Consider the following 13,129-nt stretch of genomic DNA (forward strand, 5'->3'; position numbering starts at 1 on the left):
AGTTAGCCATATTGATTTGTATGCTGTTGGTGGATTATTGTCGTTGTCCTGTTGGGCTGTGTATGTGATAAAGGGGAGCCATACCGGGGTGAAGGTGTCTTCTTCTGTTTGTCCCCGTGTCAGTTTCAGTTTGTTGTCTGTCAGTAATTTGAACTGAATTCTGGGTTTTTTGCCCTGCCATATGAATCTTGAGACTATCCTTTGCCATTCCTTAAAGATTTGACTCCCTTTGATTATAGGGATGGTCTGGAATAGAAACATCAACCTTGATAAGACATTCATCTTGATTACATTAATCCTTCCCCAGAATGACAATTTTAGCCCTCCCCATTTCTCTAAATCTTTCTTTATTTCCTTCCACATCGGCTCATAATTATTTTTGAATAAGTCTATGTTTTTGGGTGTTAACCAGATGCCGAGATATCTGACTTTTTTGACCATCTCTATCTGCGATTGTTGTTGGATTGTTTCAATTATCTTTGGGTCCACGTTTTTTCCTATCATTTTCGTTTTTGTCTTATTTAATTTGAAACCTGCCACTTCTCCAAATTGTTCTATTTCCTTTAATATTTCCCCTATTGCCGTTGCTGGTTCTTCTGTCATTATTACTAAGTCGTCGGCGAAGGCTTTGGTCTTATAAACATTCTGTCCTACTGATACTCCTTTTATATTCTCGTTTTGTCTTATTGAGTTCATAAGGACCTCTAACACAGTTATAAATAGTAATGGAGAAAGCGGACATCCTTGTCTTGTTCCCTTCTGTATCCTTATCTCCTCCGTCACCATATTGTTTATGATCAATTTGGCCTTCTGCTCTGTGTATATTGCTTTTACCCCATTAAAGAAATCGTTACCCACATCCATGTGTTCTAAGTTCTTCAACATAAAGTTCCATATCACGTTATCGAATGCCTTCTCGGCATCTACAAACACCATTATAGCTTGTTTGTCAATCCTAACAGACAGGTATTCTAGCATATTAATTATATTTCTTGTGTTATCTCTCATCTGCCGACCTGGCAGGAATCCCGCCTGGTCCCTGTGAATAATTTCTGATAGCAAAATCTTCAGCCTTCTTGCCAGAATTCCTGCAAATATCTTATAATCTGTGTTTAGGAGTGAAATTGGTCTGTAATTTTTAACCTGGGTTGGATCTGCATCCTGTTTGGGGATAAACGTAATATATGCCTCTTTCCAGGTCTCTGGGGTTTCTCCTTTCTTTAAGATATTGTTCATAATCGTTTTTAGAGGTCCCACCAAAATAGATTTCATTTCTTTGTAGTAGCCGGCTGTAAATCCGTCAGGGCCTGGTGCCTTACCCCTATTTTAAATCTTTAATTGCCTCCTCTATTTCCTCATTTCCAATTGGTGTATTCAAACGTTGCTTTTCCTCTATTGAGATTTTTTGCACCCTTTTATCCTTCAAGAATCTCTCTATCCTCCTTAAACCAACTTTCTCTTGATCTTTATACAAATTCCTGTAATAGCTGAGGAATTCGCTCTTAATTCCTTTGGGGTCGGTTCTTTCTACTCCCTCCACTGTTATTTTATTAATTGCACCTTGCTCCTTCCTTTTTTTGATTTGCCAGGCAAGCCATTTGCCTGATTTATTCGCAAATTCAAAATTTTTTTTGCCTTAGTTTTTTAATGTTCCATTCCACCTCTCTATTTATTATTATAGCAAACTGGGCTTGTAGAATTTTGATTCTTTCCTTCACTTTTTGACAATTTGGTTTTTGTGATAGTTTTTGTTCGTTAACCATTATCTGTTTTAGAATTTCCTCTTTGTTTTTCTCTCTATTCCTATTTTTGATTGCATTCTGTTGGATAAAGAACCCTCTTATTACAGCCTTACTCGCATCCCAGACAACGCTATCCTTTGTTCCTTTGTCACCATTATCTTTAAAATAATCTATCAGTTTTTTCTGTGCCTTTTCTACAACTTTCTGGTCATCTAAAAGGTGGTCTTTTAATCTCCATCTGAAGGTTCTTGTCTCTAGGCTTTCCAGTTCCAGCTCTGTTGGGCTATGATCTGAAATTACTTTTGGTCTTATTTCTATTAATTTAACTCTTGGACACAGTTCCCTTGAGACCCATATCTGGTCTATGCGTGACAGCGATTGGTTAGGCTCAGAATGAAAGGTGAATTGTTTGTCAAGCGGGTGTCTGAGACGCCAGATGTCCACCAGATTACAATTTTCTACCATGGAAAAGAAGGTTTTTGGTAACTTTCCTTCTTTGCTTGTTCCTTCTCTTTGTCTATCCATTTCTAGTGAGACAACCCCGTTCATATCCCCCATTAAGATTATTTTTTGGTCCACAAATTCCGTCAACTTCTCTTCTAATCTTTTAAAGAATTCCGTTTTACTACCATTTGGGGCGTATAGCCCCACTACCATCAGCTTTTCACCTTGCCAGTTAATACTGACCCCTATCATCCTCCCCTCTTCATCCTTGAATATTGTTTTAGCTTCTATATTATTTTTAACATACAGTACCACACCTCTTTTCTTTACCTTGTCTGAGGATTCAAATTCCTTTCCCAACCTTTTGTTAATTAACACCTTCCTATGTCTTCTAGCAACGTGCGTTTCCTGTAGACAGATAATGTCCAAATTTTTCTTTTTCAAATATTGCTCAATTTTATTCCTCTTATTTTTATCGTTCATCCCATTAATATTCCAGTTCCAGATTTTTAATCCCATGATGCTTAACTTTCACTTCAGAAGTTAAGTTTTCGCCTGAGTTTTATTCGAATTCTCTTTTCCTTTAAGGATTCCCTGAGTCCTCCGCTACCTCCTCTGCCTCTTCGCCCGATCTACTTCCTCCTTCCTCCTCCTCATCCCCTTCTCCTAACTCTCCTGATGGGGCCCCCTCATCTCCTCCAACCCCCGTTCCATTTACCTCCACTTTAAGTTCCTTGTACTTCCTCAAAAACTTCCCGGTTTCTTCTTGACTTGACAGCTTGTGCCTCTTACCTCTATATACAAATGATATCCCTTCCAGGAATTCCCATCTAAATTCAATCTTATTTCTTCTCAGTACCTGCGCCAAGGATTTATAGTGATCTCTTCGTTTAAGTAGTCTGATCGGGACATCTTTAAAAATAATTATATAATTCCCATCTATATTCAACCTCTTTTCTCTATTCCTTTGAAGGATCCTATTTCTCATTTCTCTATCCTTGAATGTAATCAAACAATCACCTATAAGTTTCCTTCCTCTTGTTGTGTTAACGCGCATTCTGAATGCATTTTGTATATTATTGGCCATTTCCTCCGCTGGTAAACCCATCCATTCTGCTAACTCCCTTGTCAATCTCTCTTTAATATTTTCATTTTGGGTCTCTGGCACAGCTCTAAATCTCAGATTAACCTCCCTCTGCCTCAGTTCATTCATCGCAATAATGTCCTTCATCTCTTCCTGAGCCTTATTTAAGTCCATCATTTCAGTTTTAATCCTTTCTTTATCCCTCTTAATATCCTTTAATTCTATCCTTGTCTTCTTTAACCCTTCCTCTGTAAGCTGCGTTCTCCTAAATATTTCTTTTATTTGGCCCTTAAGTTCGTTAACAGTCTCATCCATTTTTTTTATCCATTTTCCCGATCCTGTTATCCACTTGCTCTAATTTATATTCTAAGTTGGCTTGGCTTTGTTTGATCTCTGTAAACATCTTCAAAATATCCGACTTAAAGTCTACCTCTTGCTTAGAGCCCCTCCTATCCCCAGGGGTCCCGCCATTCGTTCCTTTTTTCCCTGTATGTGACATCTTAAATACTTATACACTTTTATTTCCCCTTGTCCCCCGATAATTTCTCGCCCCCTGAGTTTGTTTCAGATGATTTCCTTTATACCGCCCGCTTTGTCCGTTTTTGTAATACCCTCTTTCTTTCTTTAGTGTTACTGTTCAGAATTCCCAATTCTTTATATATGTATTTTCCCAACAGTCAGTATCGAAGTCCGTATATATAGAATCGATATCAAGTTCTTACTGTACAGTCCTCTTCCTTCAAAGCGGAATGCTCCAATGTCGGGGGTTTGTCCTGCCTCCAATCAGGCTAGTCCATGTTCCATAGTAGATATACGTAGATATACGGGGGGGGGGGGTCTTAAAATAGGGGGTGGTGAATAGAAGAAGGAGGGGAGAAAAGGAAAAGGGCAGGGGGAGCGGAGGCCAGTCTCAAATCACACCAACCTCATTTTAACACAAGAAGCCATCAAACCAATATACACTGACGCCAGTTCCCAGAGTGTTCTCAAAGTGTTCCCAGAAGCTCCCAGAAGTTCAAAAACCCTAGTCTCCAACCAAAGGAAAAGAGATGGAGAACAATATGCGCATTAGCTCCAATATAGATATTATCACTGTCCTCTTTCTGCTTTTCACAAACTCACACACAAAAAGTCTCAAATGGCGGCGGGGGTTTCTCTTCCGGCTTTGTTCTCCTGAATTCTGACGCTAAGATAGAGATACACCCCTTCTTCTCTTCACAGCCTCCGGTTCACCAAAAACGCCAAGTCCTAATGCTTTGTCTCTGGCCCCCTTTCTTCCCTCTTCCTCTCCAGCGTGCTTTTCCTTCTATTCGGCTTGTTTGGAGGGAGGAATACAGAAAGGGAAACAGCGTAACCGCTAAGGCGACTCCCTTTCTCTTTTCCCCGCACTGGCGTCTTTCCGTGTCTAAATTGATTTCGGCTATCAGCTGAACTCCGTTTGTTTCTCTTTACTCTCTCCGAGACTTCCTTATTCTTTTTATCTTAATTACAAAGTTGCAAGTGTCGGAGTTCTTTGTTCTGAGAGCGTACTGCTCTCCCTGCAAGCTCAGGGCTTCGCTATCTGAAGGTGAGTAATGGCTCCCCCTCGACCGCTAGACCTCTCCGCCCACGCTCTTCGCCTCTTCCGAGGTTACCTGGCAGCCGGTTTGGTCTTTCTCTGGCCGTGCCGGGGACTAGACTCTCTGAACACCCTTCAAGAGAGTTTGGGGGGGTCTCCGCGCCCTAGAGTTGCCCCCAATCCTTCAAAATAGCTCGAGTTCTCCCTCCCGGTGAGAACCCTGCTTGCACTGAGATCGCAGCACGGCGGAAGTCCCATCGCACACTTATCTCATTATTATCTATAGCACAGTAGCCCCTTAGGTCACTTTCACAAGTATATATAAAGATATATAAAGGAGATATATAGATCAGTTTTTACTGTCTAAATGCTGGTTCAATCCCTGTGAATTCTGATGGCACTACCTCACTGCATTGGGCTGAAGGCTGAAGGCTGATCCAGAAATAAGTCAGTATCTTCTTAAAAATGCAAATTCTAATGTAACTTTCCCCGGTCATAATTAGCAATCCAAGAGATATTTGGCAGCTGCACCATCAGTTAATGCAGATTAAGTGCCAAGACTCTTGGAAGGCTTCCACAGCAATTTTTGTTCAACAAACTGTTCTCTGCCTGTCCCCTGCTCCGTAATGTTATGTCCTTCATGTTCTCAAAGCTCTTCCCAGACCAGGCCCCATGGATTTCAGAAACTGCCACTCCCTAGCCAGGCCCTGCTTTATATTCCTACTCTGTATGAGGTTGAGAATTGTTGTGCCTAGCAAGTAGGGCCTTGATATCTGTTGCAGAAATGTTGTGGCTATCATCTCCTTCTGGTAGGTATAATGTTGCCGCACACACACTAAAGGCTCCTGCCACGTTAACAAAACTGTGGTTTCCAAGTCATAATCAGTATTACTGTTTATTCCACATTAGTCAGACACTGCCTGTGTAGACACTATACCTTTAAAACACATTTGAAGTACAGTCATACCTCGGTTTGAAGTAGCTTGGGGGTAACTATCTTCGGGTTGTGCACTGCGGCGACCCAGAAGTAACGGAGCCTGTTACTTCTGGGTTTCGCCGATCGCGCATGCGCAGACGGTCACAATGACGTCATGCGCATGTGCAGAAGCGCGGACCTGGGTTGCTTTCACTTATGGATGCGAACAAGGCTTCGGAATGGATCCTGTTCTCATCCAGCGGTACCACTGTGCTCCCCCCCCAAAGAATTCTGGGTACTGTAGTTTACTCCTCAGAGAGTCACAGTTCCCAGCAACCCTTCACAAAACACAGTGCCCAGAATTCTTTGAGAGGCAAAGTGTGCTTCGGATGTGTGTACACAGTCACCGTCTGGGGCACTGTGTTTAGTTTGTGTACTGCAGTTTAGGAAGTGGTAAAAACAGTTCAACTATGGAACCGTTCCCAAAAGGAATTGGGGGCTTTCTTCCTTTAAGCCTCCATGCCTGCCCCCCAACTCTTACAGTTCAGCCTGGCTTTTAGTCTGTACAACCCATTTCATTTGACTTTTAGTTTTGTTGGACGATTTTTCCCAATTCCTCAACGTTTGCGCTTACATTGTGTTTTTCAGCTATGGGCGTGAGGGGGGTAGAAGTGGCACTAACTAAATAAATAATTGTCAAGAGCTGTTTACCTTCTCATGTCAAGAACGGCTCACCTTAAGGAGCACTGAAATAAGAAGTAGCTGAAAACATGTCTTCAGCCTAGCAATAAAGGGCCCGAGGGCTGAAAAGCAGGTTTTTTGGTCTTGTAACTCTGCTTTTAACTTTGTTAAAACATTTGGCTTAACGTTTAGCATCACGGCTCTCTGCCATTACTGGAATGCCCGTTCTTTAAATGAAATGAAAATATACAATAAGGATACTTCTGAGCATGCTCAGAGTTCCTTTGGCTTCTGACAGTTCCAACATCCTGTGCACAACACACTTAGAATTAAAAGAGTAGGAAGTCTGGCCAGGGTTCCCAGAGCCCCAGTGCCTTTATTTTGAGAAAACAAAACAGTGAATTCATTTCCTTTGACAGTATTCTTAAAACACCATCTACATTTTTTAAAAAAGCATTTAAGACTTAGGCATCTTAAATTCCTAATACTGTTGCGGCAAGAGTATTGTTAGCCCAGAAATGGAAACAAGGAGAAATTCCGACGAAAGACGAATGGCAGACGAAATTAATAGACTATGCAGAATTGGACAAAATGACAGGAAGGATTCGAAACCTGCGGGACCAGAGATTTACAGAAGATTGGAAGAAGTATATGAATTATTTGAAGAGCAACTGTAATTATTTGAAGAGCAACAAATTACGCTAGTAGGACTACAAGAAGTTTTGTAAGGAGAAATATACAAAGTGTTACAAAGTAGAAAAAAGATAGAGATATTGGTTATGAGTTTGAAATGTAATAGGGAAAATAAGAAATGCATACTGAGAGATTAGACTGGAAAATTTTCAGACAGGATGGATGGAAGTCAAAAATTTGAATAAGATGTAAAAGTATGTTTAATTACTGTTGAAAATGATATGTTAAAAAAAAAACTAATAAAAAATTATATCTTTTTAAAAAATAAATAAATTCCCATACTGTTGTGCCTGCAATCCATACTCCTCACTTTTTCTACTCTTCCGAGGCATGAACATCCTGGCCTTACTATGTAAAGACTTCTTGGAACTTCCAAAGACCAACAGCATACTTCCCTACAGTACAAGTGAAGAGGAAGCAAGCTTTCAAAGAGCCTGAATGGAAACACTTGGCTGCCAAAGGCTTGACCCTGACACTGGGAAGACAGACTCTTGTTTGCCCTGCAGCTTAGTGAGCGGCACTAAAGAGACAAGGAGAACAGTGACCCTAGTGCAGCGTAGAGCACCAGACTGTCCCAGGATCTCCTGCTTTCTGCCAGCTCCGTTTGACAGCGAGCCAGGAAGAAAAGGGAAACAATGGAGGAGCTCCATTCCCTGGCCCTCTTTGGATACCAGCCACTGCAGGCTAATGTCTGGAGTTCAAGCTGAAATACAAACAAGTTAAGCTATTTGCTAATGTCACAGCCAGGAAGGCAGGTGTGGCAGATGGGGACAGGTTACATAGCCAGCGGGATTTCTTTCACCACTTCCTGGCACATGCTTCTAAGCAGCCACTTTCTTGGTCAACTATGGGATGGTAAGAAGCGCTTCCTATAGTAAGTGCACACAAGGAATGGGATTCAGTGTCACGCTATGACGAATGTCCTGCTTATTCAAACATTTCGGTTTGCCAGACGAGCAATCCCTCTCTCCTCCTCCTTCTCTAAACAGTGAAAGAAATCTATATTAATTGGGAGACACAGGAGCCTTACCTGTTATAAATGTCATCATCTTCACCACCCCAGCCCCAATAATTATTGGGAAAGCCATTGATTTTTTGGAATTGCTCCTTGCTCAAAGCAGACACACCTCCAAAATACTGATTGTAAGGCAAGCTGAAAGAGAGAAAAGCAACTCATTAAAAAAAATAGTTTTTGCTATCACCAAGACGTTAGGATTGCTCGTCTAGTTGTGATTGTAAGTTAAAGTATTAATAATTGCATTAATAAGAACAGTAACAGCAACAAGTATTTTATTATTTGTATCCTGCCCATCTGACTGGGTTGTCCCAGCCACTCTGGGTGGCTTCCATTAAAGCAACTGTAAAATGTAACATCAATAAATGCCATAGAAATATGTGCTTCAACACACACACAAAATCCCGAATGTCTTAAAGAGAATAATCTATGTTTCTAAAGATCAGGATGTAGTAAGCTCAGAATTCACTTAAACCCTTCCCCCACCCCAGGTAAGTTGGCCTGTTATTGCACTAAATGAAGGCAACTGGTTTTCATTCTCTGCCCTATCAGAAATACAGCAGAACGTAATAACTGCATGGTTATCAGAATTCTTTTATTTTTTTGTACTTAGCACATTACACACCTCAAGACTTCACTTCTCAGGCAATCATCTTCCCACCAATACAGTGGTGCCCCGTAAGACGAACGCCTCGCAAGACGGAAAACCTGCTAGACAAAAGGGTTTTCCGTTTTGGAGGCGCTTTGCAAAACAAATTTCCCTATGGGCTTGCTTCGCAAGACGAAAATGTCTTGCGAGTTCCTGTGGGTTTTTTTTCCTCCCCCCTTTTTCTAAGCCACTAAGCCGCTTATCAGCTGATCCGCTAAGCCGCTAAAAGCCGCTAAGCCGCTAATAGCGCTAATCCGATAAGCCGTCAATGGGCTTGCTTCGCAAGACGAAAAAACCGCTAGACGAAGAGACTCGCGGAACGGATTAATTTCGTCTTGCGAGGCACCACTGTATAGCAACAGCCCATTTGTTATCTCCAAAACTTGTTCCTAATGAAATTGCATACATAACCTGCAAGCATTTTCAGGCCTAATTCAGCCACGACAATAAACCATAATTTCCTGTTATATGTTCAGGCCGTGATGATCTTGCCTCTACCCCCTTTCCCTTTTCTCTGTCAAGTGCCAGAGGAGAAGTGAGTGCAGGAAAACAGCAGCTCATCCATATTATGGGAAACAAGGCTTCCCCATTATGTCTAAAATGGACCTCAGACCTGGATTCCCACAAGGCAAATGGTTTTACTGTTGTTGTTTTAAAAATGCATCATTATTTTTTATATAAACTGTTCTGAGAGCCTCTTGGCTGAAGAACAGTAATTAAAGTATCTAAAGAAACAAATAAAAATAAACTTTAGGCAAACAGATCACAGATTTGAGAATAGAGCAATTCCAGAGAAGAGGCTACTTTGGAACATAAGTAATTCAAGTGCAGAGTGGGCAAGCCGACATGGATACAGGTTGCTAACATTAATCCATTCTTGATATTAACAGCCATGCTATTATTATGTGATTTTTTGCTAGCATTGAATAAATGTTAGCAATTGATCTCTTACCGGAATCCAAATTTATCCATCGACACAGAGAGGTGCCTGGGTTGACTGTAACACTTGTATATATTTCTGTCATCCATAGGGATTAGGTCAACATCGCTGAATACAAAGCAGTCATAATCGTATTCTTTCAAAGCTTCTGTGAAGCCTATGTTCAGAAGCTTTGCACGGTTAAATGTTGCTTCTCCACCCTAATGTAAGAAAAAGAAGAGCTATTAAGCACAGTCAATAAAAGCTGGTTAACATTTACTATTTATTATAGGCCTGCCCCTTCACAAGCAGTAATGTAGACATGCGGGTGGCAAAGTTCTCTCAAACGTTTCATTCACCATGTTTTTCTGTTCAGTTGAGCTTAAAATTATGATCAGCTGGTTCAACCCAAAAGAAGCATGCTTTTTCCAGGGTTTTGCTTGTTTTGCATTCTACACAGACCTCTCTTGAAACATTGGGGAGGCTGAAATCATATGCACCAAGTCCCTATCATTGTAAGGAATATCACAGCTTTCCAACATCCTAAAATACAGTGGTACCTCGCAAGACGAATGCCTCGTAAGACGAAAAACTCGCAAAACGAAAGAGTTTTTCGTTTTTTTGACTTGCTTTGCAAGACAAATTTCCCTATGGGCTTGCTTCGCAAGACGAAAACGTCTTGCAAGTTTGTTTCCTTTGTCTTGCAAGTTTGTTTCCTTTTTCTTAAAACCATGCATTCAGGGGGTGCAGTTGCGACTTCGAGGAGCAACTCATAGCACGCGGTGTGGTAGCCTTTTTTGAGGTTTTTGAAGACTTTGGTGATTTTTGAAGCTTTTCCAAAGTCCGTGCTTCGCAAGACGAAAAAATCGCAAGGCGAAAAACCTCGCAGAACGAATTAATTTCGTCTTGCGAGGTACCACTGTATTCTCTTCCACAGAGAAGGCCTGTTATTGTGTTGCCACCCTCTGGACCTCTTGAGGAGGAGACACACAATGAAGGGCCTCAGAAGATGATCTCAGGGTCCAGGTAGGTTCGTATGGAAAAAGGCAGTCCTTGAGGAATTGCGGTCCCGACCCATTTAAGGCTTTATAGGTCAAAACCAGTACATTGAATTGGGCCCAGAAACTGATTGGTAGCCAGTGCAGTTGGACCAGGATCGGTGTAATATACTCAAACCATCTTGCTTCTGTGACCTGGCTGCTGAATTCTGCACTAACTGGACAGTCGCTCCAGAAGGATATCAAAAGCCACTGAGAGGTCAAGAAGAATTAACAGGGACATGTTCCCCTTGTCTCTCTCTTGACGGAGGTCATCACACAGGGTGACCAAGTAGTTTCTGTGCCCAAACCAAGCCTAAACCTTGTCTGGTCTGCAACCACTCGCTCCAGAACCTTGCTTATAAACCACTTACATTTTGGTACGCCCCAGCGACCCCAAAAAATGTATCAGTCAGATGATTCCACCAGATCCCAATCTCATTTATGGGATATGGAGTGTGTGTGAAGAGAGATCAGCATCAGAAAAGATTTATGATTTTTTAAAATGTCAATAAGAAGCTTATTTTCCTTATTCAAGGCCTTGACTTCTCCCTGAAGTTCACAGGTGACCCCATTTTTGTCTCCCGCCATGGTTTGTGATCCACTGAACAACTCTAACCCAGAAGGTTCTGTAGGAGCCTGGAACCTGGAGCGTCTTGGAACCTGAACGCCGAAAACCCGAAAGTAATTGCTTCCATTTTCGAATGCGCCTTGGAAGTTGAATGGCTTCCACTGCATTTCCTTCTTTTTCTCCATTGACTTTGCCAACTGCCCTTTGCAGTTGTCGAATGTTTCAGAAGTTGAACGGTCTTGTGGAACCGATTCTGTTCAACAACCGAGGTACCACTGTACTAATACAGTGACACCTTGGTTTACGAACTTAATCCGTTCTGGAAGTCTGTTCTTAAACCCAGGTGTGCTTTCCCTAATGAGGCCTCCCACTGCCGGTGCCCTTCCAACGTTCAGATTCCGTTCTTAGACCGAGGTAAAGTTTGAAAACCAAGACACTACTTCCGGTTTTGCTGAATTTGAAAACCGAATCGTTCATAAACAGGACTGTTCTTCAACCAAGGTACCACTGTATAGGAAATTGATAAGCACTCATTTCCTCCCAGTAAGTGATAGGTTAGAAGTGGTACCTAACATGTATAAAAAGGGTTTAGTCCTATAGAAGAGGAGGAAGATATTGGAGGCAATTTGGATCTCACTCAATACAAATACTGAACATCTGATGCAGCTGTGCTTCTTATTACTATATTTATATATGTGTGTAAAAGTGTTACACCTCCTGAGGAGCACAATAAATGATGTTATGTGGAGTGGTACCTCCCTGAGGTCCTTGATTTAGGATTAGTTGTGTACTTGACGAGATCCCACATTCAAAATAAAACATGGCATCTTCTAGATTAGAAGGTAGCTAGTAAACCTCTCTGTAGGAAGTGATGTGGGAGAGAAAGGACGCTGAGTTCTCAGTTTCATTCTGGGATATTATTCTTGGAACCAAAGTAATAAGCAAGAAGGCCTGTGGAGACTGATAGGAGGAAATACAAGGAAAAACCTGTTTTTTGTTTTTAAAAGATTGGGACAGGATGCTGCTGCTGTATTTTGGGAGTTCCCTAATTTTCATGCAATTCATACTGTTTCTTTAATGCAATACAGGGGAGTAAAAGATACCTGAAGGTGCTCTTAAATATACCTTATTCTTATAGCTATTTTAATAAGTACCATATTTTTCGTCCTATAGGGCTCACCGGCCCATAGGACGCACCTCGGGGTTTTTTTTGGGGGGGGGGATGAATAAAAAAAATTTATTTCTCCCCCCAGCCGCGGCTGCCGCCCCAAGCCTTGCACACACCTGCCCGAAGCACGGGGCACCCTCCGGAGGGCTCCCCGTGCTTCGGGCGACAGGCTGCCGCCCCAAGCCTCGCACGCTCGGCGGGGCCTCCCACCGGGCGCGCAAGGCTTGCGGACACTCGCCGGGGCTGCAGGCTGCTGCCCGCAAGCCTTGTGAGCCCGCGTGAACTCCCGCCGGGCTTGCAAGGCTTGCGGATAGCTTCCTGAAGCCTGGAGAGCGAGAGGGGTCGGTGCGCACCGATGCCTCTCACTCTCCAGGCTTCAGCGAAAGCCTGCATTCGCCCCATAGGACGCACACACATTTCCTCTTCATTTTTTGGAGGGGAAAAAGTGCGTCCTATGGGGCGAAAAATACGGTAAATGGTTTCTGCAACAATGTATTGTCAGTTTGTTTTCAGAGTTTCTAAATTGTAATCTGCTCTGCTCTGACTTTCAAATATAATGAAGTTGTTCACAAACTTGGCAAGAATTCCAGGATTCTTAAATCCTTAAATCAATGAAACTAAAAAGTGTCCTTGCCAATTTAAGGAGGATATA

At 42.1% G+C, this 13,129-nt stretch overlaps 1 protein-coding gene across 1 annotated transcript in view; it reads right to left on the reverse strand.

Annotated features, from left to right (window-relative positions):
- B4GALT1 (beta-1,4-galactosyltransferase 1) overlaps positions 1-13,129 on the reverse strand; it is a 50,476-nt gene that overhangs the window by 4,177 nt on the left and 33,170 nt on the right. The window contains exons 3-4 of the mRNA XM_081845630.1: positions 9,735-9,922; positions 8,149-8,271 (exon numbers count right to left, since the gene is read on the reverse strand). Coding sequence (XP_081701756.1) covers positions 8,149-8,271; positions 9,735-9,922 — 311 coding nt within the window. The remainder of the gene's footprint in view (positions 1-8,148; positions 8,272-9,734; positions 9,923-13,129) is intronic.

The sequence above is a fragment of the Podarcis erhardii genome, assembly GCF_964252035.2.
Source record: "Podarcis erhardii genome assembly, chromosome: 17".
Taxonomy (NCBI): domain Eukaryota; kingdom Metazoa; phylum Chordata; class Lepidosauria; order Squamata; family Lacertidae; genus Podarcis; species Podarcis erhardii.